The sequence below is a fragment of the Pseudophryne corroboree genome, chromosome 6 (genome assembly GCF_028390025.1).
Source record: "Pseudophryne corroboree isolate aPseCor3 chromosome 6, aPseCor3.hap2, whole genome shotgun sequence".
Taxonomy (NCBI): Eukaryota; Metazoa; Chordata; class Amphibia; order Anura; family Myobatrachidae; genus Pseudophryne; species Pseudophryne corroboree.
Window position 1 is genome coordinate 811,207,823 of NC_086449.1, and position 26,360 is coordinate 811,234,182.

Sequence of the window (26,360 nt, forward strand, 5' to 3'; positions counted from 1 at the left end):
TTTCTCTGCCTCGGCTGCTACAGCAGCACATCTCTCTGCCTCGGCTGCTACAGCAGCACCTTTCTCTGCCTCGGCTGCTGCAGCAGCACCTCTCTCTGCCTCGGCTGCTGCAGCACCTTTCTTTGCCTCGGCTGCTGCAGCACCTTTCTCTGCCCCGGCTGCTGCAGCACCTTTCCCTGCCCCGGCTGCTGCAGCACCTCTCCCTGCCCCGGCTGCTGCAGCACCTCTCTCTGCCTCGGCTGCTGCAGCACCTCTCTCTGCCTCAGCTGCTGCAGCACCTTTCTCTGCCTCGGTTGCTGCAGCAGCACCTCTCTCTGCCTCGGTTGCTGCAGCACCTTTCTCTGCCCCGGCTGCTGCAGCACCTCTCCCTGCCTCGGCTGCTGCAGCACCTCTCCCTGCCCCGGCTGCTGCAGCACCTCTCTCTGCCCTGGCTGCTGTAGCACCTCTCTTTGCCTCGGCTGTTGCAGCACCTCTCTCTGCCCCGGCTGTTGCAGCACCTCTCTCTGCCCCGGCTGTTGCAGCACCTCTCTCTGCCCGGCTGTTGCAGCACCTCTCTCTGCCCCGGCTGTTGCAGCACCTCTCTCTGCCCCGGCTGTTGCAGCACCTCTCTCTGCCCCGGCTGTTGCAGCACCTCTCTCTGCCCCGGCTGTTGCAGTACCTCTCTCTGCCCTGGCTGTTGCAGCACCTCTCTCTGCCCCGGCTGTTGCAGCACCTCTCTCTGCCCCGGCTGTTGCAGCACCACTCTCTCTCTCTAAAAAAATGACAGTTATGAAGTGGTTGACTGGTACTTTATCTCTCTCCAAGCATTGATAAATCTCTGTGCATCAGCCCATATTGGGGGGAGATTTACATATCAAAACGTCTGAAAAAGTAAAGTGGAGGTGTTGTCCATGGCAACCAATGATGTTCTAGCTATGATTTATCTTATACATTCTAGAAAATGGTAGCTAGTAGAATCTGATTGGTTGCTGTGGGCAACACCTCTATCTTTTTATTGTAAATGGTTTGATACACCCTCCCCCCAGTTTTCCGGTGTTTGGGGGCAAATGATCGATTGTCAATTGCTCTCATCCAGTACCAGATTTTCACTCCAACCAGCGAGATCTGCCAGATATTTGTACAGTGTATGCCCATCTTAAAGGCCAAACGCCATCTGACCAATCTGTGCCTACTATACCCTGTACCCTCTTCTAGCAGGACATCTGCGCATGGAATATCAGGGCCGATATCAGATGTAACGGATAATAATATTATTGACTTGTTCTATATACAAACACCCAGGATGCAGACAGCTGTAAATGTCACTTCCAAAGCTTACCTGCTGTTAAGACACAGTAGAGGCGGCCATTTTGTATTCTCCCAAACGTCCTTATTTCAGTGGGACAGTCCTTATTTGAGATCTCACTCCCGATGTCACAGTAGGGACTGTATTGTCTCGTTCTACCTAGGGGTTGTGAGGTACGGACCATTCAAGCTCTGCCCGCAACATGCCACCCAGCCCCGCCCTCTTTCCTGATTGCTCTGCCATCTGCGGTGTCCCGCAGCAGTGATGCCCTTCAGTGGCTCAATCGATCACTGGTTTTATATTGAATGTTTCTGGCCATCAAAGTAAAGCACTGATTGCACCACTGAGGTAGACTGTCCAGCGGCCACCCCTAGATTAAGATTAGCCTAACAGGCCCCAGTACATGGACGATGTGAATATGGCCAGCAAATGCCCATCCATGCATGCTGTGTCACTGAGTATATTAATATGGGGCACAGCAATAATAGTTGGGTGTAATTTATCCTATGAATCTGGCGGTGTTTGCGACGCTGACATGAACACCAGTCATCAGATTCCTCCCTTCGGCTGAACGCTGTGAGGAAAGGGGGTGGCTGACATGAGCTGACAGGGCACCCACACAGCCGCTGCAACACTTACAGCGCCTCCACGTGCCCTCGGAATAGGAACGTGACAACAGCGTAGATTTATGTCAGTCTGTACCTTACAGTTTGGCCCCACTTGGGGCATTTAGAACATAAATACGAGGATTATTCAGAAAAAAAAAAATGGGAATGCTCTTAGTGGGGTTATATCAGTAGATGAAAATCAACTTCTGTAATGTCTTGGCCAATTAACTGCATGTTATTGTGGAATCCTGTGTTTGTGTGTACAATGGCCCTCATTCCGAGTTGTTCGCTCGCAAGCTGCTTTTAGCAGCTTTGCACACGCTAAGCCGCCGCCTACTGGGAGTGAATCTTAGCATAGTAAAATTGCGAACGAAAGATTAGCAGAATTGCGAATAGACACTTCTTAGCAGTTTCTGAGTAGCTCCAGACTTACTCGGCAACTGCGATCAGTTCAGTCAGTTTCGTTCCTGGTTTGACGTCACAAACACACCCAGCGTTCGCCCAGACACTCCTCCGTTTCTCCAGCCACTCCCGCGTTTTTCCCAGAAACGGTAGCGTTTTTTCGCACACACCCATAAAACGGCCAGTTTCTGCCCAGAAACACCCACTTCCTGTCAATCACATTACGATCACCAGAACGAAGAAAAAACCTCGTAATGCCGAGAGTAAAATACCTAACTGCATAGCAAATTTACTTGGCGCAGTCGCACTGCGAACATTGTGCATGCGCATTAGCGACTAATCGCTCCGTTGCGACAAAAAAATAACGAGCGAACAACTCGGAATGACCACCAATGTACATCTCTGTCCCTCCAACCCCCAACGTCCGCTAATTCATGCCATGTGCTTGGTTCCTCACAACACTCAGCTTGGCGATACTGGGCTGCAGTGGGAGGGGTTAACGTACCACTTTGCCCGGATTATGCGCATGTGAGATCCAGCTAGCCGTTCCCGCAAGAGCAGTGGAACTGAAGAACCAGCCTTGGGGGGTTTATTTACAAAGGTAAATTTTCATTGATTTAAAATCGATGAAATCAATGAAAATTAATGTTGTGTTTCTGGGGCTAAAGAACACACGTGTAAACATTGAAAACTTAATATTAAAAAACAATCAACTATTAGTACATGTGTGTTATAGATCCTGAAACTCAGTAAAATAGATGAAAATTGTCCTTTAGTAAATATACTGGGGTTTTTTTTTTTAGAAATATAAGTCATACTATACGAAGCTTGGTTATTACCATTTTCCTTTATTTGAGTCAGGCTGCGTTTAATGATTCTGGAGTGATTACTATGGCAACCACAGTCCCATGGCAGATGTTGTAGTGAGCAGAGGATCTTTGTCCTGCCCATCTGAGCTCTGTCTGCTCTGTGAACTGTAACCTCCTCCCCCTACAGTTCCCCCCTCTGGCACCGCAGGACAAGCTTGCAGTCTCTGCTCTGAAACTTACATTCATACTGGACCCCACACAGAGAGATTGATTGAGGACTTGGAACCCCTTCCCCAAGAAGAAAAAAGGGGATTTTGAGAATAGAACATACAGCACAGATTTTACTGTCAGCGCTTGGATGTGAATTGATTCATCCACTGTAATGTATCCTCACATTAGAGCTTTACATTTTGAAACCATTGGAAACAACCCTTATCCCATATACTGTATGATCCTTTTACATATGTAATATATGTGCCAGCAGCTGAATTAGTAACAGGTGTCACTTGACGCTGCAACGCCTTCAGGCACGCGCCAATGAAATCTGCACTTGGATTTAACAGTTTTATAAATGTGGGTCACAGAGAAATGGGATCAGTATTCAGGACGTTACTTTCATACTTTACTTGCAAGCCCCACATTGCATATTTATAAATCCCATCACAAAGTAACTGGGGAAGGTACAGTAAGGATAATTATAGCTAAGCTGCTGCTGAAATTAGATTATATTATTGCTACAATAGCGCCACCTGTGGGCTGAAGAAGATATGGATAATTAGGTAAGAATTGCTTGAATATAATGGTTTTTTTTTTAGTTCTTACAGTATGTACAGTAATTCTATTTTGATTCCACCACAAGAATGTATCCGTACCGTAACTGTAAACTTCAGTTCTGAAGAGCAACGCTAGTTCACACAATAGATAAAACCTGCGAAAAGCAGAAGGGCGTTTTCAAAGCCTGGATGCAGCATAGTGTATCAACGTATATTGGGTCTTTTTCATGTTTGTAAGCAAAGCAAAAATATCACGTAACCCATGTTTCAATGCTAGAGGAGCAAATACATTTACATAATTACTGTGCAGGGTAAATACTGGCTGCTTTTGCATGCAGCCCACACATGTTAGACAGCTTTGTTTTTACACTGCGATTTAGATGTCCGTTTGAAAACACCCCGCCCAAATCTAACTCTCTCTGCACATGTTTCATCTGCCCCACCCGCAGTGTAGCCCATGGAACAAATCTGCAGAACTGCTCTATATATTCTGCAGAGCGTTGATGTTGGGTTTCAGTTTATTCAATACCAGTGTACTGCCGGCAGCATTGAAGTTAATTTTTTTTAAAAGCAAAACGCGTGGCTCTGATTTGCAATGTTCACAAATTGCGTGGGTCACAACAAAGAAATAGTGGATCAGTATTACCAACAAATGAATGAAACATATACTTTTGCACGTTTTCTGATTTACGGAGCTCACGTTACCCGTCACCGTGTATATGACACAATATAAGTCACATTTATACCAACAGTTTGAACCTTTCTATCAGCGCCGTAGTTCTGTACGTGTTTCCCTCTTGTCATTCCCTAGCCCAGCACATCGCAGAGCTTGCGGTTGATAATATGAGGATGGTTTTTTTTCAGCTGTTAATGTTCTTAAGGATTTAAACAATCCAGAGAGATCCGTGGCCACAAATAGACGGCACTCAGTGAGTCACTGTGTCAGCGGGGAATGTGGCATCTAAGAATACACAAACGTTAAATCCGCTATCAGGATGGAACATAAATGCAGATGCTTTATGTAACCCACTTTTTAATTGGCTGTTATGGTAGGTCAGCGTGGGTGGGTAGTTATTCTACAGCTAATTCCCAGCTCAGGAAATGTCCCCGTTTCTGGGAATTATAGAATCAGTTTGTATTAAAGACGCATTTGTCAGGAGCCTGATTGAAGGGAAAATGCTCATTCGTAGTGAAATAGTCTTTCGTCTGCCTTAATTATCTGTTCAGGCCTCTTATACTGTAATGATTAAAGGGAAGATGGACCAATGGCCCCCATTCCGAGTTGATCGCTCGCTAGCTACTTTTAGCAGCCGTGCAAACGCATAGTCGCCGCCCACGGGGGAGTGTATTTTCGCTTTGCAGGAGTGCGAACGCCTGTGCAGCCGCACGGCAGCAAACACATTTTGTGCAGAACAAGACCTCGCGTTCGCCAGGGCGACTGAAAGTGTTGCTAGAACCTGTGCAAAACCATGATGCTCTTTGTACCCGCACGCCGCGCATGCGCAGTTTTGTCATTTTTAAAAAAAGATCGCTATGCAGCGAACAACGGCAGCTAGCGATCAACTCAGAATGAAGACCAATGTGCGTAAGGCTAATACGGTGGAGGCTTATTTTATACTAGGTGATTCATGGCGCCCTACGGGCGCTATTCACACCGTCGTAAGGGGCTATGCCCCCTTAACCCTTGCACACCCTTGTGGCGTGCAATATTTTTATTATATGGAGTATTACCTCCAATCATAATTGTGTGAGTGGTTAAATATTGCACGGACAAAGGGCGTGCAATGGTTAAGGGGTCGAAGCCCCTTGCAACGGTGGGAACAGTGCACGCAGGGCCTGATGAATCAACCAGTAGGTGCTTTAGTTGGGGGAGTGGCGGGTGCGGGGAAGATACGGATGGGATCCAGGGGTTCCGCAGGAGGGGGAGGGGCTGGTGCGTGGGTGGGGGAGGGTGCGTAGGTGCCGGGGGTGGGAGTCCGGAGCCACCGCGGGAGGGGGAGGAGCAGTTATGGGGGTGCTGCTGGAGGGGGAGGGGTTCTGGAGCTACCGTGGGTGCTGGAGGGGGTGTGTGGGGGTGCCGCGGATGGGGCCCGGAGGTACTGTGAGTGGGGAAGGGGCGGGTAATGCTTCTCCTGCTTCTCCTCCTGTCAGCAGCTAAGCTGCTGTCCTCCCTTTGGCAGTGGTTCTCCCAGAGACTCGCACAGCAGCCAGTCACTATTGTTAGCGCCGGTGTCCCAACGCGCTGCATTACAGGGAAGAAGATGCACTCAATAAACTACTGCTCCCAGCAGCCCTAAGGGCCGGAATGCTTCGGTGCTAAGGGCTGCTGGGAGCTGTAGTTTATTTAGTGCGTCTAGTTCCCTGTAATGCGGCGCGTTGGGACTGGCTGGCAGAACTGACTGACTCGCTGAATCATTGTAGAAGGTGAGAGTGCTGTGCAGTGTCAGTGTCAGTGACAGGTGTGGTTCATCAAATCGACAGTATCTAGGTCGACAATGTTTAGGTCGACCACTATAGGTCGACAGTCACTAGGTCGACATGGATGGAAGGTCGACAGAGTTTCTAGGTCGACATGTGCTAGGTCGACAGGTCTAAAGGCCGACATGAGGATTTTTTTTTTTTGGTGTCGTTTTCTTCGTCGAGTGACTGGGATCCCAAATTAGTGCACCGCGTCCCCTTGCATGGCTCGCTTCTCTCGCCATGCTTCGGGCATGGTGCCTTCGCTCCGCTACCGATTCGCTCGGCACAGATTACCGTTCCAATCGTAGTCCACGTGGATCGTTAAGTATGAAAAAATTCAAAAAAAGATTTTTTTAAAAAAAAACTCATGTCGACCTTTAGACCTGTCGACCTAGCACGTGTCGACCTAGAAACCCTGTCGACCTTCCATCCATGTCGACCTAGTGACTGTCGACCTATAGTGGTCGACCTAAACATTGTCGACCTAAACAGTGTCGATCTTCAGACCGGATCCCGTCAGTGACACTGCACACAGGCGCGGCGCTAGCCGCTCAGCAAAGGGAAGCAGTGCAGGGAGGCACCAGGAAGGAGAGACGTTCTCCCTGCTCTGCATCCCTGTGCTGAGCTGCTGCTGCTATCCCTGCTGCTGCTGCCGGCTACTGTCACACATGCAGCGGCGCCGGAAGCACTAAACCTTTTCTCCCCCTCAGCGCCGGCAGCACAAAACCTCCTCTCCCCCTCCCCTCCCCTGCGTGACATTCAGTGGGCGGGCGGGAGCCAAAAGGGCGGAGCTAGATGGGAATAAGGGGCGGAGCTAGACGGGACCATGCTGCAGCAGGAGGATGAGCTGCTACAGCTTCGGCCAGCCAGACTTCATTAGGTAAGTGTCTGGAAAGAGAGTGTGTGTGTGTGTGTATATACAGTGTCTGTGTATGCTGTATATATGTGTGACTGTGTATGTGTGTAATGTATGTACACTATGTATGTGTTTGTATATATATATATATATATATATATATATATGTGTATGTTGTGTGTGTATTTGTGTGTATGTGTGACTGCAGCATAATGTGTGTAAGCGTCACTGGTACAGGGGGCGTTACGCGTGTAAGCGTCACTGGTACAGGGGGCGTTATGTGTGTAAGCGGCACTGGTACAGGGGGCATTACGTGTGTAAGCGTCACTGCTTCAGGGGGCATTACGTGTGTAAGCGTCACTATTACAGGAGGCGTTACGTGTGTAAGCGTCACTGCTACAGGGGGCATTACGTGTGTAAGCGTCACTGGTACAGGGGGCATTACGTGTGTAAGCGTCACTGGTACAGGAGGCGTTACGTGTGTAAGCGGCACTGGTACAGGGGGCGTTACGTGTGTAAGCGTCACTGGTACAGGAGGCGTTACGTGTGTAATCGTCACTGGTACAGGAGGGGCATTACGTGTGTAAGCGGCACTGGTACAGGAGGCGTTACGTGTGTAAGCGGCACTGGTACAGGGGGCGTTAAGTGTGTAAGCGTCACTGGTACAGGGGGCGTTAAGTGTGTAAGCGTCACTGGTACAGGGGGCGTTATGTGTGTAAACGTCACTGGTACAGGGAGCGTTACGTGTCTAAGCGGCACTGGTACAGGGGGCGATACGTGTGTAAGCGTCACTGGTACATGGGGGCGTTATGTGTGTAAGTGGCACTGGTACAGGGAGCGTTACCTGTCTAAGCGGCACTGGTACAGGGGGCGTTACGTGTGTAAGCGTCACTGGTACAGGGGGACGTTACGTGTGTAAGCGTCACAGGTACAGGGGGACGTTACGTGTGTAAGCGTCACTGGTACAGGGGGCGTTACGTGTGTAAGCATCACTGGTACAGGGGACCATTACGTGTGTAAGCATCACTGGTACAGGGGGGCGTTACGTGTGTAAGCATCACTGGTACATGGGACCATTATGTGTGTAAGAATCACTGGTACAGGGGGGCGTTACGTGTGTAAGTGTCACTGGTACAGGGGGCGTTACGTGTGTAAGCGTCACAGGTACAGGGGGACGTTACGTGTGTAAGCGTCACTGGTACAGGGGGCGTTACGTGTGTAAGCGTCACTGGTACAGGGGACCATTACGTGTGTAAGCATCACTGGTACAGGGGGGCGTTACGTGTGTAAGCATCACTGGTACATGGGACCATTATGTGTGTAAGAATCACTGGTACAGGGGGGCGTTACGTGTGTAAGTGTCACTGGTACAGGGGGCGTTACGTGTGTAAGTGTCACTGGTACAGGGGGCGTTACGTGTGTAAGCGTCACTGGTACAGGGAGCGTTACGTGTCTAAGCGGCACTGGTACAGGGGGCGTTACGTGTGTAAGCGTCATTGGTACAGGGGGACGTTACGTTTGTAAGCGTCACTGGTACAGGGGGACGTTACGTGTGTAAGCGTCACTGGTACAGGGGGCGTTACGTGTGTAAGCGTCACTGGTACAGGGGACCATTACGTGTGTAAGCATCACTGATACAGGGGGGCGTTACGTGTGTAAGTGTCACTGGTACAGGGGGGCGTTACGTGTGTAAGCATCACTGATACACGGGGGCGTTACGTGTGTAAGCGTCACTGGTACAGGGGGACGTTACGCGTGTAAGCGTCACTGGTACAGGGGGACGTTACGTGTGTAAGCGTCACTGGTACAGGGGGCGTTACGTGTGTAAGCGTCACTGGTACAGGGGACCATTACGTGTGTAAGCGTCACTGGTACAGGGGACCATTACGTGTGTAAGCATCACTGGTACAGGGGGGCGTTACGTGTGTAAGTGTCACTGGTACAGGGGGCGTTACGTGTGTAAGCGTCACTGCTACAGGGGGTGTTAATTGTATAAGCGTCACTGGTACAGGGGGGGGGTGACATGTGTAAGTGTCACTGGTTCAGGGGGCATTACATGTGTAATCGTCTCTGGTACAGGGGGGCGTTACATGTGTAAGTGTCTCTACTACATGGGGTATTATGTGCGCTGTCCCATTGTAAAGTATGCGAGGGGGCAAATTTATAGTTTGCAGGGGGCGCCGAACACCCTAGCACCGGCCCTGACTGCACACCCACTGCACTGCACAGCACTGTCACCTTTTACATTGATTCAGCGTCCACACATTACCGTCCACGATATCACCCACTCTATCCGCTACATTAACCATGGCTGGCAGGCCAGGCGCTGTGTTGCGGAGTCAGGGCCTCTGGGGATCTGGGCGCGGCTGTGGCGGGGAGGCACTTCTGTGACATCACGCACAGAGGAGGCCTCGGGGATCAGAGAGTATGCGGCGCTGGGAGGACTATGAAAACCTTCCGCTGCTCCGCTTTCATACACATCTATGCCGGTGGCCGCAGCAGCTTTTGTTCCACCTGCGCCGCGGCTAGGGAGTGGGGATTGTTGATGCCGGAGGGGGCAGGCGGACTGGCAGCAGGACATAGGACGCTGCAGTAAAAGGATTGTTTTTTCCCCTATCTACAGCACAGAGACTTGCTGCAGATGCAGTGGCAGACCCTCCAGCTGGACCTTTTTGGCAGGTACAGTCCCTTTTTTTTATGGTCTGTACCGATTTTTGACTCTCCAAACTTCCATTGAAAGTATAGGAAAAGGGGCGTGGTCACACAGCTGTACCCGTGGCCACGCCCCCTTCTCGATTTTGTATCAATGTTTATGTGTAAAGTGTTGGAGGATGTGTTGCTGCAGATGCAGTGGGCTATTTTGGGGTGTGGGGCTGGAGCTGCAGCTCCATCAGCCCCATTGCTAATCCTGCTCTGTGAAAACACAGCAGGCAAAGGGCAGAGCCTCCCATTGGATGTAACCTGTGTGGGAGGGCGTTTCTCGCCCAATCAGCTGTGGACTGGGTGTGATAGACCTGCTGCTAACCCAATGATAGCTCCTAGCCACGCCCAGCGTTAGAAACCCAGGCACAGAATCACAGATCTGGGCTATTATATAGGACTAGGTGCTTCATCGCGCCCTACGGGCGCTCTTCACACCGTCGCAAGGGGCTACGCCCCCTTAACCCTTGCATGCCTTTCTGGGGTTTAATATTTGTATTATATGGAGTATTACCTGCATTCCTTTGTTAGTGGTTAAATATTGCACAATGAAAGGGCGTGCGATGGTGAAGGAGGCGCAGCCCCTTGCGACGGCGTGAACAGCACCTGCAGGGCACAATGTACAGAATGTAGCGGGTGCGGGGGGGACTGCGGATGGTGTCTATAGATGCTGCGGGTGGAGGGGAGGCAGAAGTGGGGGTGGGGCCCGGATGGGGAAGGTTCGGGAGGTGCTGCGCGTGGGGGAGGGGCAGAGGAGTGGGGGATGCAGATGGGGGAGGGGTCCGGAGGCACTGCAGGTGGGGGAGGGGCAGGGGTGCCACGGGTGGGAGAGGGGCAGGTGTGGGGATGTTGTGGATGGGTGAAGGGTTCCGGAGGTGCTGTGGGATGGGAAGGGACGGGAGTGCCGGGGGTTGGGTAGGGGACCGCAGGCACCATGGGTAGGGAAGGGGCAGGTACGGGTGTTGCAGCGGATGGGAAAGGAGGTCCGGAGGTGCTGCAGGTGGTGGAGGGGCAGGTGCGGGGGTGCCATTGGTGGGGGAGGGGTGGGGGAGGGGTGGGGGAGGGGGGGACCGCTGATGGAGGAGGGTGTCTGCAGATGCTGCGGGTGGAGGGGGGCAGGTGTGGGGGGAGACATATAAGGGGGGTGAATGGTGGAAGGGGCCTGGAGGTGCTGTGGGTGGTGAAGGGGTGGAGGAGTGGGAGCCACGGGTGGTGTAGGGGGTCTGGAGGCACAGCATGTGGGGGAGGGGTGGAGTGCCGCATGTGGTGGAGGGGAAGGTGCAGAGGTGTGGTGCATTGGGGAGAGGTCTGGAGGCGCTGCGGGTACTGTACATGCCATAAAAGGTAGTTGGAGGGTATGCAGTAACAGGGCCAGGACAGGGGTGACAGGGTCAGTACAGGGTTGACGGGGCCAGGACAGGGGTGACAGGGTCAGAACAGGGGTGACGGGGCCAGGACAGGGGTGACGGGGCCAGGACAGGGGTGACGGGGCCAGGACAGGGGTGACAGGGCCAGGACAGAAATGATAGGGACAGGATAGGGGTGACAGGGCCAGGGTAGGGGCGGCAGGACCAGGACAGGGGTGACGGGGCCAGTATAGGGTTGACAGGGCAAGCACAGGGGTGACAGGGCCAGGATAGGGGTAACAGGGCCAGCATAAGGGTGACAGGGCCAGGATAAGGGTGAAAGGGCCAGGATAAGGGTGAAAGGGCCAGGATAAGGGTGGCAGGGCAAGGCCAGGGGTGACAGGGACATGACAGAATACAGGGCACGGGAGAGATTGGTATTAGGGACAAAACAGTGGTGACAGACAGATGTGTCTTACCGGAGTCACTGCTGCTGGCTGCTGCTGTTCCACTCCAACCTGTTGGGATCTGCTGCTGCTGGAGACTTGGCATGGCTGACTCTCTCAGGCTGGAGTCCTGCTTCCTCTGCCCGTCCGCATCCCTCCCCCCCTCCTCAGTCACACCCTGCAGACCTCGCGCAGCTGCCGGGCACTGTGGTAAGGTGAGACTGGAAATGACTGGTTAGCCCCCAGGAGATGCTGTGGCTGGAGGGAGGAGGGGGTCATAGCATGCACGTGGCGCGGACCTCACGGCTTCCGGGCAAAGTGGTAAGGGGAGACTGGGAGTGACTGGTTAGGTCCCAGGAGACGCTGCGGCTGGAGGGAGGAGTGGGTCAGAGCCTGCAAGCAGCTTGGATTTCTGCAGCGCTACCCGCCAGCTAAAGTGTGTGAATGAGCTGGGCGCACTCCACTGCGGGTGGCAGCGCTGCAGCTAGCGGTGGGGTTGCCGGGGCTGGAGATAACAGAGGCAGTATGGAACCTGCACAGCGGCTGGTGACCCACAAAACTGCAGCTAAGAAGCGTGGAGTGTGCCAGAAGTGACGCTCCTCCGCACCAGAGAGACCCTGCTGAGTATGCCGATGTGGGGGGTCAAGCACACAGTGAGCCGGTGCCCGTCTGTCTGTATGACATACCCCTCACACACACCCATACCTCCCAAATGTCCCGATTTGCGCGGGACAGTCCCATTTTTTGGGGTCTGTCCCGCTGTCCCACCCGCGGGTCGCAGTGTCCGGCGGTGGAGGGGGGGGGGGGGGCGGGTTGGGCAGTTGGAAAGCTCCTGTACTCGCTGTTCTGCTTATCAGAGCAGCGGTGAATAGTGGAGACAGAGGGAAAGGAGGCATCAGGGGGTACGGATTAATGGGGGGGTTCCAGCAGCAGAGCCGGATTAAGGGGGGGGGGGGGCAGGGGGTACGTACCATTGGCCCCACAGTTTTAGGGGGCCCCCCGGCTGGAGTAGCTCTGTCCCAGCTCAGAAGCTCCCCCCCCCCCGTCCTGCCAGCAACAGCGGCAGCATTGTGCTACAGTCAGCACACGCTGCTGCATATTGGCAGGTCTGTGGTGTTACAGGGAGGCAGCAGTCTCCCTGCTTTCTTCTGGCTGTGTGGGTGTGTAGGTGGGAGCGACCACCTCCTCTGGATTTAGCCCTAGCTGAGGGGCCAAAATCCCATGAAAAAAATAAAAATCGGAATTTGCATAAGGGGGCGTGGTCACGCGGGTGCGATTAGGCCACGCCCCCAACCCCACAGCAGGCACAGCAATGAGATAGGGCTCCCCTGTCACAAGTGCCCTGGGCCCCCCGGACTCATAATCAGCCCCTGGCGGCATGCCAGCAGCTCACAGAGCACTGGGCATGCCCCCTCACTGACGAAAACGGGGACCCTCCCGTGAAGCCACGCCCCCTTTTCGCCGAGTGTGTGTCCCTCCTTCTGCCTAGATAAAGCTCCTGCAGAAAGCTGGGAGGTCTGCACCCCTGCCTGTGCCATGCCCAATGCCCATGCTATCTGCTTCTGCTCCTAGTCTCCTGTAGATTTGGCCAGATCTCTGTGACTCATTTGACTAACTCCGCCCAGTGTTGTGACTCCGCCCAGCGTTAGCAAATGAATCACAAGGTCACAGAATAGGGCTATTATATAGGAGATTGCTGAGAGTGTTAAATATTCAATACACAGTTTACATTGATTCTGAAACCTCAGTGATTTCCGACTTGGGTAGCCATAATGGTCTTTCTGAAACTGCGTAGTACTATGCTATATACAACGAGAATATAAAATATAGAAAGGTATGTGAGATTAGGGAAAAAGGTCTGCTGTATGGTAATTTATTTATCTCAGGGAGGGACTCACCATGTGAGGCTAATTTGTATTTAAAAAAAAATATGGCAGTGTCCGCAGTGCAACTTGTTACTGTTTTTCTGAGTAAACATAATTTGTTCTGATGCGTGAAAAGGTACGGCGGGCGGTGTAGGTCCCTGTCCAATAGAAATGAAAGGATTCATTGTAAATGGACTAATATGATTTATTTACCGTACTAAGGGCCTAATTCAGACCTAATCGCTGCTGTGCATTTTCACATTTTCCCGGCGCCGCAGTGCCGGCGGCATTTGGCCGCCGTTTTAGGGGTGCAGTCTGGGCAACGCAGGCGTGCCCAGACTGTGCGGAGGGCGTGCCACGGCGGCTGCGTGACATCACGCGCAGCCGCTGCAACCCGGACAGCGATGAGTAGCTCCCTGCCGGCGCACAGGAGCTGCGCTGGTAGGGAGCTACTCTTCAAGTTCAAAATCAGCGCCGCTGTGCGATGCTTTTGTACTTGTGCGGCGATGTAGGGCCTGACATTGTTGGTTGTACGCCCGCATGTCAGGGAAGTTGATTGTAGATGTGCTAAATTTAGCACATCTACAATCAGGTCTGAATTAGGCCCCATGTGTACTGCAGGTGGGGCAGATATAACATTTGCAGAGAGAGTTAGATTTGGGTGGGTTATTTTGTTTCTGTGCAGGGTAAATACTGGCTGCTTTATTTTTGCACTGCAATTTAGATTTCAGTTTGAACACACCGCACCCAAATCTAACTCTCTCTGCACATGTTACATCTGCCCCAACTGCACTGCACATGGTTTTGCCCTTAGCTATCAAATTTGCTGCTGCGATCAGGTCTGAATTAAGCCCTATGAGCATCGTACGTTTGCTTCACTATAAATGAAAAATCTCCTATTGTAGCCTGTATTGCTGGGACGACCTTATTTTACAGCACAAAAACTTAGAATTTGACAGCAGAAAATAAGTCGGCCCGTTCTCCAGTTCTGCCATGTGGCCAACAAAAAGGACTTTCCCCCAATCTTAGCGGAATGATCTTCTCAGAAACTGTCAAACCAAACCCTGTACCAGACGGCACGCTGTGCCAGGCACATAACATGGGCAATTGCAGAGGTCGTGACGGTCATGCCTAGAGCTACATACCTGAATACAGTCATATATAATCTACTACATATTATTCATAATGTCAGGCAGTGTAAGTTGTTTAAGGTTTAGTAGGTCCATAGATGGAGAGTTTTAAAGTTCTAGTGGCCAAGGTGGCAGTAAATCCAATAAAGGGATCCACAGGACTGTCATTTATAGTAATGATGAAGTGACCAGTGGGGGTGCCACCACTAAATGCTATGCATTGAACTGAGGGCAAAACTTGGCCACGGTTGCCTGACAACTGACAAATACTCTAGCGTTTGAGATTGGTTTAGACTCAACGGCTAAAATGTAGAGTAACGTTAGTGACACAGTTATGACATGTCGGTTTAGACTCAACGGCTAAAATGCAGAGTAACGTTAGTGACACAGTTATGACATGTCGGTTTAGACTCAACGGCTAAAATGCAGAGTAACGTTAGTGACACAGTTATGACATGTCGGTTTAGACTCAACGGCTAAAATGCAGAGTAACGTTAGTGACACAGTTATGACATGTCGGTTTAGACTCAGCGGCTAAAATGCAGAGTAACGTTAGTGACACAGTTATGACATATCGGTTTACAGCCAACGGCTAAAATGCAGAGTAACGTTAGTGACACAGTTATGACATGTCGGTTTAGACTCAACGGTTAAAATGTAGAGTAACGTTAGTGACACAGTTATGACATGTCGGTTTAGACTCAACTGCTAAAATGCAGAGTAACGTTAGTGACACAGTTATGACATGTCGGTTTAGACTCAACGGCTAAAATGCAGAGTAACGTTAGTGACACAGTTATGACATGTCGGTTTAGACTCAATGGCTAAAATGCAGAGTAACGTTAGTGACACAGTTATGACATGTCGGTTTAGACTCAGCGGCTAAAATGCAGAGTAACGTTAGTGACACAGTTATGACATATCGGTTTACAGCCAACGGCTAAAATGCAGAGTAACGTTAGTGACACAGTTATGACATGTCGGTTTAGACTCAACGGTTAAAATGCAGAGTAACGTTAGTGACACGGTAATGACATGTCGGTGTGTAGGGTAAGAGAGATGTCAGCATCCTCTGATTAGCATACGTAAGAGGAAATAGTCAGTAACTACTCATTTAGCCCTTTCCTTTATCTATTCTATATATTTTTGGGACTAACATAATCTCTTTGTTTTTTCAGACTGGAAACGCAGACAGACCCCACAGGGAAAGTCCCAGCCGATTACTGACTGCTGCACAGGACACCATCCGAAAGCCACCGACTTGTTGAACTGAGCCACAGCCATGAATTTCCTCCGCCGGCGCCTGTCCGATAGCAGCTTTGTGGCCAACCTGCCCAATGGCTACATGATGGACCTTCAACGGCCGGACAATTCCACCAGCTCCCCGGTATCCCCGGCCTTGGAGAGGAAACAGCCTCAGCAAGTCACAACCTCCACCTCGGCGCCAGGCTCCAGCCTCTTCAGTTCTATCTCCCATGCAGTAAAACAGACCACTCAGGCGGCCGCCGGACTCGTAGAGCAGACGGGACCCCCCGCACCCCCTGTGGTTCTGAAGCCCAAGATCCTGTTGGTGATTGATGACGCACACACAGATTGGTAAGGAAGCTCGGCGAGCAGGGGGAGACCCCACGTGTGTTCAGATATTGTTGTGAGAGTCAATCACTCAAACTGCTTAAGATTAGACCATAGTCTGTGACGATAGAGGGGCCCTATGTACTAAGCCTTGTAGAGAATTAGGGAAGAGAGATAAAGTACCAACCGGCCAGCTCCTAACATTTTTCAAACACAGCCTGTAATATGGTAGGGAGGAGCTGATTGGCCGGTACTTTATCTCCTTCCACTTTATCTCTCTCCAAGGTTTAGTTAGTACATAGGCCCTAGAGTTAGCTAATGAACCCAAGCTCCGGAAATGCTCTTGGTATATCTCACAATATTGCACCGCCCATTGAAACCTATGAGGCCTAATGGTGCAAGCGAAAACGGTGTACTGCTGCATATACCTCCAACATCTGCAGCGGCGTACTCCTGGATACATTCTGGGGATAATAGAAACTTTCACATACCACCTAAAAACGTGCCTTTCCTGGGGATATACTGCAAATTTCTTGTGATAAATATTATAGTCCCCATAGACGCCACGTCTTCTTATCAGAAATTGATTTTCAGCAGAACCCAGAAGCATGTAAGACATGCAGTACTTAAACTCCCCCACTAGATGTCACTGTTGTACTATATCATATCTGGTTACATAGAGGCTTATTTCATAACTAAGGGGGTCATTCCGAGTTGATCGCTCGCTAGCTGTGTTTAGCAGCCGTGCAAACGCATTGTCACCGCCCACCGGGGAGTGTATTGTCGCTTTGCAGAAGTGCGAACGCCTGTGCAGCAGAGCGCCTGCAAAATCTTTTTGTGCAAAACAAGACCAGCCCTGTAGTTACTCTTTGTCAGGGCCGTCTTTTCGTATGGGCTCAATGGGCTCTTGCCCGAGGGCCCCAGGAGTATAAGGGCACTAGGCTGATAGCTGAGGGTCCCCTCTTTCAAGGGGTACCAGATTTTTGAAAATCGGCCCTGGGGAACCAGAGATATCCGACTTGAAAGCAGTGGTCCCCATCCAAGCCTGTTAATTACTCTTCCCAGTCATGTATCTTGGGTTCTGTCTGACTTTGAGTTTTTCTGAGGCTATAATCCAAAAGCTGAGACTCTCCCCTTTTGGTGGACACTGGCAGCTTGTCTCTACTAAGCCCAGAACCAGAGATATCAGCATTCCAGCAGCTGCTCCCTGCTCCAGCTCCATACGCCTAATATGCAGTTTTAGATTTTCGTTGGTGAATTGCTCTGGCTCCTGAGCTCTGATTCCTAAGTCCCCAGAACCTCCTGAAAGGAGGGACTCTCTAGTTTTTTTATCCCATTCAAAGCTAAGAAATATATTTTCAGAAACTTGAGATATCTGCAGTCAAGCAATCTGCCCTCCCACTGGAAAATGATAAATATTAAGCCCACTCCACTATCCACCCCTCCCCATACTTACCGATATTTTAAATCTCCTCTCCAGGAGATGACCGGAGAGGAGAAGCAGGTGGGCGGTGATGAGGGAGGAGCCAAGCTGATTACATCAGTAGGCTCCGCCCACTCCCCGGTAAACGACTGTAATTGGATGAAATATGGTTAGGGGCGGGGCTAAAATGACGCGATTAGCATCTGATCGCGTCATTAGGCTCCCCCCCCCGCCGGGTCCGTGATTTTACTGTGTTATTCTTCCTATTCTGCCCACTTCACTAGGAAGTGGGCAGAATGCGGGAGGGGTGCCCACTCTTCCGGGGGCTGCGGGGGACTACCCGAAAACCGGGTGTCTCCCGCAGAATCCGGGAGAGTAGGTAAGTATGCCCCTCCCCTATGTATTAAACACCCCCTACCACCCTGGAAGTCATGTACCAGGGCTTCTTCATTCAGGCCAATGCCTCCTTCTACAGTTTAGCCCCATCTGTGCAGTAAAGGAGTAATTAGCAGAAATTACTGCTCCAGGTCCTACATGCTGAGCGGAAGATAGAACATCCCACGGGACATCAAAGCAGCCACTGATAGCACCCCCACCCCTACCGCTGGAGGATGGGTAGGGGCCCAGTGCATTGCTGTGCCCAGGGGCCTACACTGCTGTTAAAACGGCCCTGCTCTTTGTGTGCGTTGAATCTAACGATGGAGGGACGGCTTTTGACGTCACACACCCGCCCAGTGTTTGCCCAGCCACGCCTGCTTTTTACCAGCCACGCCTGCATTTTTCCAGCCACGCCTGCGTTTTTCCAGACACGCCTGCGTTTTTCTAAGCACTCCCTGCAAAAAACGGCCATTTGACACCCAGAAACGTCCACTTCCATGTCAATCTTCCTGCGTTCGGCCGTGCGACTGGAATCTTCGTTAGACTCTGTGCAAACCCACGATGCTCATTGTACCCGTACGACGTGCCTGCGCATTGCGGTGCATACGCAGAAATGCCGATTTTTAGCCTGATCTCTGCGCTGCGAACAATGGCAGCTAGCGAACAACTCGGAATGACCCCCTAAGTGCAAACACATGAATCTTTTCTCCTGGCAGCTGGCACACATCAGCAACACCCGACTTAGGAGCTACATAAATCTACGGACTATCCTCAGCTCTGACATCCTGTCGTGAATAACATCTACTGTCATTTGCCGTCTCCATTAAGTTGTTGTCATTGCTTATATACGAATTGCTCTTCGCATCAAGTGCTTTCTCAGAATGCTAATTCGCATGTTCACAAAGTGTCGCTTTAGCACCGTTTCGCAAATCGTCAACTCTTGACAAAAGACGTTTTCCCATCAGTTTGTCTCAGTGGCGGCAAAGGTACATAAATCCCTGAGATGCACAAAAAGGAACAATAAACCCACCTGTGATCATAGTATAGTATCACCACTGTATACAGTAAATCACTAGTTAGGATGACCAGCGCAGGGATGGTCATCGGTGTGTTCGCCATCGATGGCGAAACTGTGAGAGACCATCAATAGTCACCAACTATGCTATGAGTGACCATCTATGGTTTCACCCATTGATGGTCATCCCTGTTACTACAGCATAGTTACCGACATTCTGGCTGCTCTCTGCGGGAGAGAGCAGCCAGGTCGGCTCAGAGGGCGGGCAGGGGAGGCTGTGACGTAGGGGAGGGGGTGGACCGTAGGCGGGATGGGGGCGGAGCAAGGGTGGGGTCACGATGACGCCTCCTTTAAGCCACGCCCCCGCTCTGTAATGCCGTGATCACCGGCATTACACTGCAGGGGGCGTGGCTATGATGACGCGATTCAGCAAGAATCGCGTCATCGACCGCCCGGACCGCCCACTTTACACACTAAGTGGGCGGACGGGCAGGGGGGACCCCGCGAATCGGGAGACTTGTCTGCTCTTCCGGGGGGTTGGGAGGGTCACCCGATTTTCGGGAGCCTCCCGGCCATTCCGGGAGAGTAGGCAAGTATGTACTACAGTGAATGACCCACGGGACAATCACACTCTGGGGGAAAGGCTTTGTGGGTGTCAGGGGCGGAGCTAAGCTCCGTGTCCGGTCACCTTGCAAAAAAATATTTGTTTATGCTGTGCCATCGATTGGGGGAAACCCATCTGGTTCTCTCCCATCGATGACAAAACCATTCGACATCGGCCTTAAACCATCGGTGATTAGAATAATCGGTGGTCGATGGCCATCCCTACACAGCAGCACGTGCTGGGCTGAGGAGAAGAGCAGCAGGTGCTTCTGCCAGTTATGGGGGGGGGGGGGTGGGGGTAGCCGTGGGCCCTTCAATCAGACCTGGGCCCTGGTAATTAGTACCCCTCCATCTCGGTGCCACTGAGGATGACTACGGGATGCAAGTTGAAAAAGGACGTAGGATAATAACGAGATTGCTGGGGGTTAATAGTGTGTTTATTACAATGCAATACATTTTATAGGATCCATTTACAGGTAAGTGTAGGATAAGTGAAGTGCAGGGGCATAGTCACATGGAATGTGCGTCTCAGTGTAGGACGTTTCGCTGGGAGTCAGAGAACCTGATTTGACTCCTTAATTAATAAAGTTTGAAAGCTAAAAATAAAAATGTAAAAAACAACAAAAACAATTCTAGTTACAGAGCAGCTAAATGCAGCAACACACACAGTATACAGTATATAGCTATATACCATAGAGGATGGGGCTACCTCACCTGTACAGTATCTCATTACATACTGCGACACTACGTATGTCTCCTGCATCAGGGCCACCGCTTATAAGAGCGATGGAGACAAAAGCAATTTCATTGAAAAAATACAACAGATCTTTTGTCATAACGCAGCCTCAGGGAAACCAGCGCCGTACAACCATTGATTACTCTTATGTGCAGTCATTTATTATAACGCCAAGAGATTCCCCGTGTTATTATCATTTATTTATATAGCGCCATTCGTACGATTGGACTGTATAGGGAATATGTCATCATTCACATCCGTCGCTGCCCCGTTACAGCTTACAGTCTAATTCCCTACCACACGCCAGCATACAGGAGACTCCCTGACGTAGCAGCGATCTCCCTGCCTCCCTGCAGAGCCTAGAAATCTCCCTGATTGCACCTTACCCCCATTATGTAGCTGTTATTGGAGAAATCTGAGATATATATAAATTCATATGGGATCATTTCCATGCATTGGTTATAAGGCACAAGTCAAGATTCAGATGTGGCCGGAGTTGCGATCACTTCTTTGGAAGCAGCACTGACTGCGCTGCATGGTGACGCAGCAGGAGGCGTCTGTTACAAGCCGACACCTCCTGCTGCAGCAGTGGTCCCACCTGCGTCCTAGGGCGCAACATCGCCTTTCTCACCCACCGTCGGCGTCTTGTGGTAGCCATGGTGCTGTGAAAGCCGCCCGTTGCAGAGGCCAGGAAATCTCCGTCACACAATCAGAGCAAGTAAACAATTCCACCTAGAAACCTGCAGCAGTCGTATATGAGAATGAGGCCCCCGTCAGCGGTGAAAGCCGTCGCTGTGGAATTGTGGTGCTCGCTGCTGAACATTCTTCCATCTTTACTCCACATCTCCAAGGCAGTCTGCCCCTTGTCTGCTATCTCACCCCCTTTGTGCCCACACAATACCCTCATACAGTACAGCCTTGTCCCCCCGGATCCTCCGGGCTGCGATCCTGGGGACGCTTGCAGCCGGTGACAGTTTTCACAGTTCCCAGTCGCTATTGTGCTGCAGGCCCCCGGCCGGACGTGCTGTATCTCTGGATTAATCCCACAAATGGGGCTGGGGATTGGACGGCACGTGAGCTACATACACAGTAGGGCCTACGCTGAGAACAACAAGGGTTGGAATCCTGAGATAAAATTAATCCGGGCTCAGAAGGAGAGAGGAATCCCACTTATTTCCATGGGAGAGTCTCAGTTTGCCCTACAGGGAGAGATCCGTGTGCCGGTGACCCCACAGCTGTGTTCCCTGCCGCCCTGTGCCGGCCCCTGTACCCGTGACTTTGCAAAACGGGGTGTACAGCACTGCAGCAGCGCTACTGGCCATGAACTCTGCTAGCTAGGTGCAAGGGACGTGGGGCAGTGACGGTGCAACCTCCAGGGTGCTAGGCTACGGTACCGCTGGCACACCCCGCCCTACGGTCCTACCCAATACTAATGATGACAGTTACAGGCGGGAAAACAGTAGGGACGGCCATGGGTGTGGCTACCATCGATAGTGACATTAAATATAACCATCGATGGTTGTAAAGTATGCAATGGATGACCAACGATGGTTTCACCAATAGATGTTCATCTCTGTTCTTTCACTGACTGGCCCATGGGGGTGGGGCTTCGTGGGTGTCAGGGGCGGAGCTATGCTCTATGGGGTACATTTACTAAGCGGTGATAAGAGCCGAGAAGTGAGCCAGTGGAGAAGTTGCCCATGGCAACCAATCAGCACTGAAGTAACATCTATAATTTGCATACTATAAAATCATACAGAGCTGCTGATTGGTTGATGAGGAAATTTCTCCACTGGCTCACTTCTCCGTTCTTATCACTGCTTAGTAAATGTTCCCCTATGTCCCGGCACCTTGTAGGAGGAAAAACAAACAAACCATCGGATGGTTCTGTACCATCGATGGTGGGAAACCATCTGGTTCTCCCCCATCGATTGCAGAAGTATTTAACATTGGCCATAAACCATTGATGATTTGGAATCATCAATAGTCGATGGCCATCCTTAGAAAACAGTGGGTGGCCCGGTCTTCCGCATTACTTGAGTGGGCATTTGGCATAGCATAAGGTAATCAGCGGGCTGCCACCTCGGCGCGGAATAGCCGGCACAACTGATGGTGACTCGGAATAAGACTTATTAATTTAAGAAACATTGTAACACAGAAAAACACATAACTTTTAAAAGTGCTGTTCATATAATTGCTACTGACTAAAGGTATTCCAATTCTATGCCTTGGCAGCAGCGGTGGAACTACAATTGCCAGCATGCCAGTTATGTTTGGATTTGTAAGATCCTCTGCGATTGCCCGATCCTGTTTATAAGTAATATATTTTGTAATGCCATAATAGTTGTTGCCTATTATTTCATGATTATATTGCTGCTAGGTGGCGCTGTTGCGTTGGTGTATAAGGTTGTATGTGACGTCAGTCTTTGTGCGTAATTCTTTTCCATGTTTCACTTGTTTCATATACGTCCAATCTATTACTCACTCCAGTAACAGAGTGGCCATTGTCTGCGGCTCAGGTGCTGGGTGTGAGGCCCCCTAGTGGCACTGCCAGGTAACACAGTCTTGGCTGCAGTAGATTCAGTGTAACCTTATATGATTGGTTTAGAATAATCAGCAGTAATTACTGCACATGTGATGTCATAAAAAAAAGCTTGTTAGGTGCACACAGGGCCTCAGTCACATGTGTCTAGAGGTGCTGCGTCCGCTGCAAAGTGCCGACTGTCTGTACTCTGTGCATTTGTGGGACCTGTTCTACGCATACGCGAATGTTGCTTGTGACGACGGGTGCAGATTGGCATCGGACTGTCAATCAGGAGGCGGCTGAGTCTGCCTCCGTTTCTCCAAACCGAGGCATGTCGCCGCCGTTGCAGGAGAGGGACGAGGCCAGGATTTCCATCAAAGGGACAAGATTTCCTGGCGTCTTGGTAGCTCCTGCGTCGACCAGCTTGTGCGACGCCATGGGTGACGCAGCCGGCCGATGTTGTTGCAGATGATCCGATGCTGCGTTCTAGGACGCCTCCTGCTGCATTACCATATTAGTGCTATCGCTGATGCTTCCATGTCAGCGATAGCTTCTCCACCCACATCTGAATGGGGCCACTGAGCATGATCCTGCCTGCACTCTCATTAATATCGGGAGGTATGGGTGTTAGGAGGTATGGGTGCTGGGAGGTATGGGTGTTGGGAGGTATGGGTGCTAGGAGGTATGGGTGTTGGGAGGTATGGGTGTTGGGACTTGGGAGGTATGCTGTTTGGAGGTATGGGTGTTGAGAGGTGTGCTGTTTGGAGGTATGGGTGTTGAGAAGTGTGCTGTTTGGAGGTATGGGTGTTGGGAGGTATGGGTGCTGGGAAGTATGGGTGTTTGGAGGTATGGGTGTTGGGACTTGGGAGGTATGCTGTTTGGAGGTATGGGTGTTGGGAAGTGTGCTGTTTGGAGGTATGGGTGTTGAGAGGTGTGCTGTTTGGAGGTATGGGTGTTGGGAAGTGTGCTGTTTGGAGGTATGGGTGTTGGGAGGTATGGGTGTTGGGAGGTGTGTTGTTTGGAGGTATGGTCATTGGGAGGTGTGCTATTTGGAGGTATAGGTGCTGGGAAGTATGTTGTTTGGAATTATGGGTGTTGAGAGGTACGGGTGTTGGTAGGTATGCTGTTTGGAGGTATGGGTGTTGGGAGGTGTGCTGTTTGGAGGTATGGGTGTTGGGAGGTGTGCTGTCTGGAGGTATAGTCGTTGGGAGGTATGGGTGTTGGGAGGTGTGCTATTTGGACGTATGGGTGTTGGGAGGTGTGCTGTTTGGAGGTATGGGTGTTGGGAGGTGTGCTGTCTGGAGGTATAGTCGTTGGGAGGTATGGGTGTTGGGAGGTGTGCTATTTGGAGGTATGGGTGTTAGGAGGTGTGCTGTTTGGAAGTATGGGTGTTGGGAGGTGTGCTGTTTGGAGGTATGGTCGTTGGGAGGTATGGGTATTTGGAGGTATGGGTGTTGGTAGGTATGCTGTTTGGAGGTATGGGTGTTGGGAGGTGTGCTGTTTGGAGGTATGGGTGTTGGGAGGTATGGGTGTTGGGACTTGGGAGGTATGCTGTTTGGAGGTATGGGTGTTGGGAGCTGTGCTGTTTGGAGGTATGGGTGTTGGGAGGCGTGCTGTTTGGAGGTATGGGTGTTGGGAGGTGTGCTGTTTGGAGGTATGGGTGTTGGAAGGTGTGCTGTTTGGAGGTATGGGTGTTGGGAGGTGTGTTGTGTGGAGGTATGGTCATTGGGAGGTGTGCTATTTGGAGGTATGGGTGCTGGGAAGTATGTTGTTTGGAGTTATGGGTGTTGGGAGGTACGGGTGTTGGTAGGTATGCTGTTTGGAGGTATGGGTGTTGGGAAGTGTGCTGTTTGGAGGTATAGGTGTTGGGAGGTGTGCTGTCTGGAGGTATAGTCGTTGGGAGGTATGGGTGTTGGGAGGAATGGGTGTTTGGTGGTGTGCTGTTTGGAGGTATGGGTGTTGGGAGGTGTGCTATTTGGAGGTATGGGTGTTGTAGGTGTGCTGTTTGGAGGTATGGATGTTGGGAGGTGTGCTGTTTGGAGGTATGGATGTTGGGAGGTATGGGTGTTGGGAGGTGTGCTGTTTGGAGGCATGGTCGTTGGGAGGTATGGGTGTTTGGAGGTATGGGTGTTGGTAGGTATGCTGTTTGGAGGTATGGGTGTTGGTAGGTATGCTGTTTGGAGGTATGGGTATTGGGAGGTGTGCTGTTTGGAGGTATGGATGTTGGGAGGTATGGGTGTTGGGAGTTGTGCTGTTTCGAGGTATGGGTGCTGGAAAGTATGTTGTTTGGCGTTATGGGTGTTGGGAGGTGTGCTGTTTGGAGGTATGGGTGTTGGGAGGCGTGCTGTTTGGAGGTATGGGTGTTGGGAGGTGTGCTGTCTGGAGGTATAGTCGTTGGGAGGTATGGGTGTTGGGAGGTGTGCTGTTTGGAGGTATGGGTGTTGGGAGGTGTGCTATTTGGAGGTATGGGTGTTAGGAAGTGTGCTGTTTGGAGGTATAGGTGTTGAGAGGTGTGCTGTTTGGAGGTATGGATGTTGGGAGGTATGGGGGAGTGGCGGGTGCGGGGAAGATGCGGATGGGACCCTGGGGTGCAGCGGGAGGGACGGTTGCGGTGGTGCCGCAGGTGGGGGAGGGGCTGGTGCGGTGGTGCCACAGGTGGGGGAGGGTGCGTGGGTGCCACGGGTGGTGGTCCGGAGCCACTGTGGGTGGTGGAGGAGCAGTTGCGGGGGTGTCCCGGGTGGGGGAGGGGCGGATGCGGTGGTGCGGCGGGAGGGGCGGGTGCGTTGTTGCTGCAGGTGGAGGAGGGGGCCCGGAGCTACCGCGGGTGCTGGAGGGGGTGTGTGGGGGTGCCGTGGACGGGGCCCGCAGGTACTGTGAGTGGGGGAGGGGCGGGTAATGTTTCTCCTGCTTGTCCTCCTGGAAGCAGCTAAGCTGCTGTCCTCCCTTTGGCAGTGGCTCTCCAGGAGACTCGCACAGCAGCCAGTCACTATTGTTAGCGCCGGTGTCCCAACGCGCCGCATTATAGGGAAGAAGATGCACTCAATAAACTACAGCTCCCAGCAGCCCTAAGGGCCGGAATGCTTCAGCGCTAAGGGCTGCTGGGAGCTGTAGTTTATTGAGTGCGTCTACTTCCCTGTAATGCGGCGCGTTGGGACACTGGTGCTAACAATAGTGACTGGCTGGCAGAACTGTGTGACTGGCTGAATCAATGTAAAAGGTGAGAGTGCTGTGCAGTGTCAGTGACACTACACACAGGGCCGGCGCTAGCCGCTCAGTAAAGGGATGCAGTGCAGGGAGGCACCAGGAAGGAGAGACGTTCTCCCTGCTCTGCATCCCTGTGCTGAGCTTCTGCTGCTATCCCTGCTGCTGCTGGCTGCTGTCACACATGCAGCGGCGCCGGCAGCACAAAACCTCCTCTCCCCCTCAGTG

General features: G+C 51.5%; 1 protein-coding gene across 3 annotated transcripts in view; it reads left to right on the forward strand.

Moving 5' to 3' along the window:
- Positions 1-26,360, forward strand: part of SYN3 (synapsin III) — a 346,396-nt gene that overhangs the window by 34,710 nt on the left and 285,326 nt on the right. For all 3 annotated transcript variants that reach the window (XM_063929040.1, XM_063929038.1, XM_063929039.1), the window contains exon 2: positions 15,859-16,276. In XM_063929040.1, coding sequence (XP_063785110.1) covers positions 15,963-16,276 — 314 coding nt within the window. In that variant the 5' untranslated portion in view covers positions 15,859-15,962. The remainder of the gene's footprint in view (positions 1-15,858; positions 16,277-26,360) is intronic.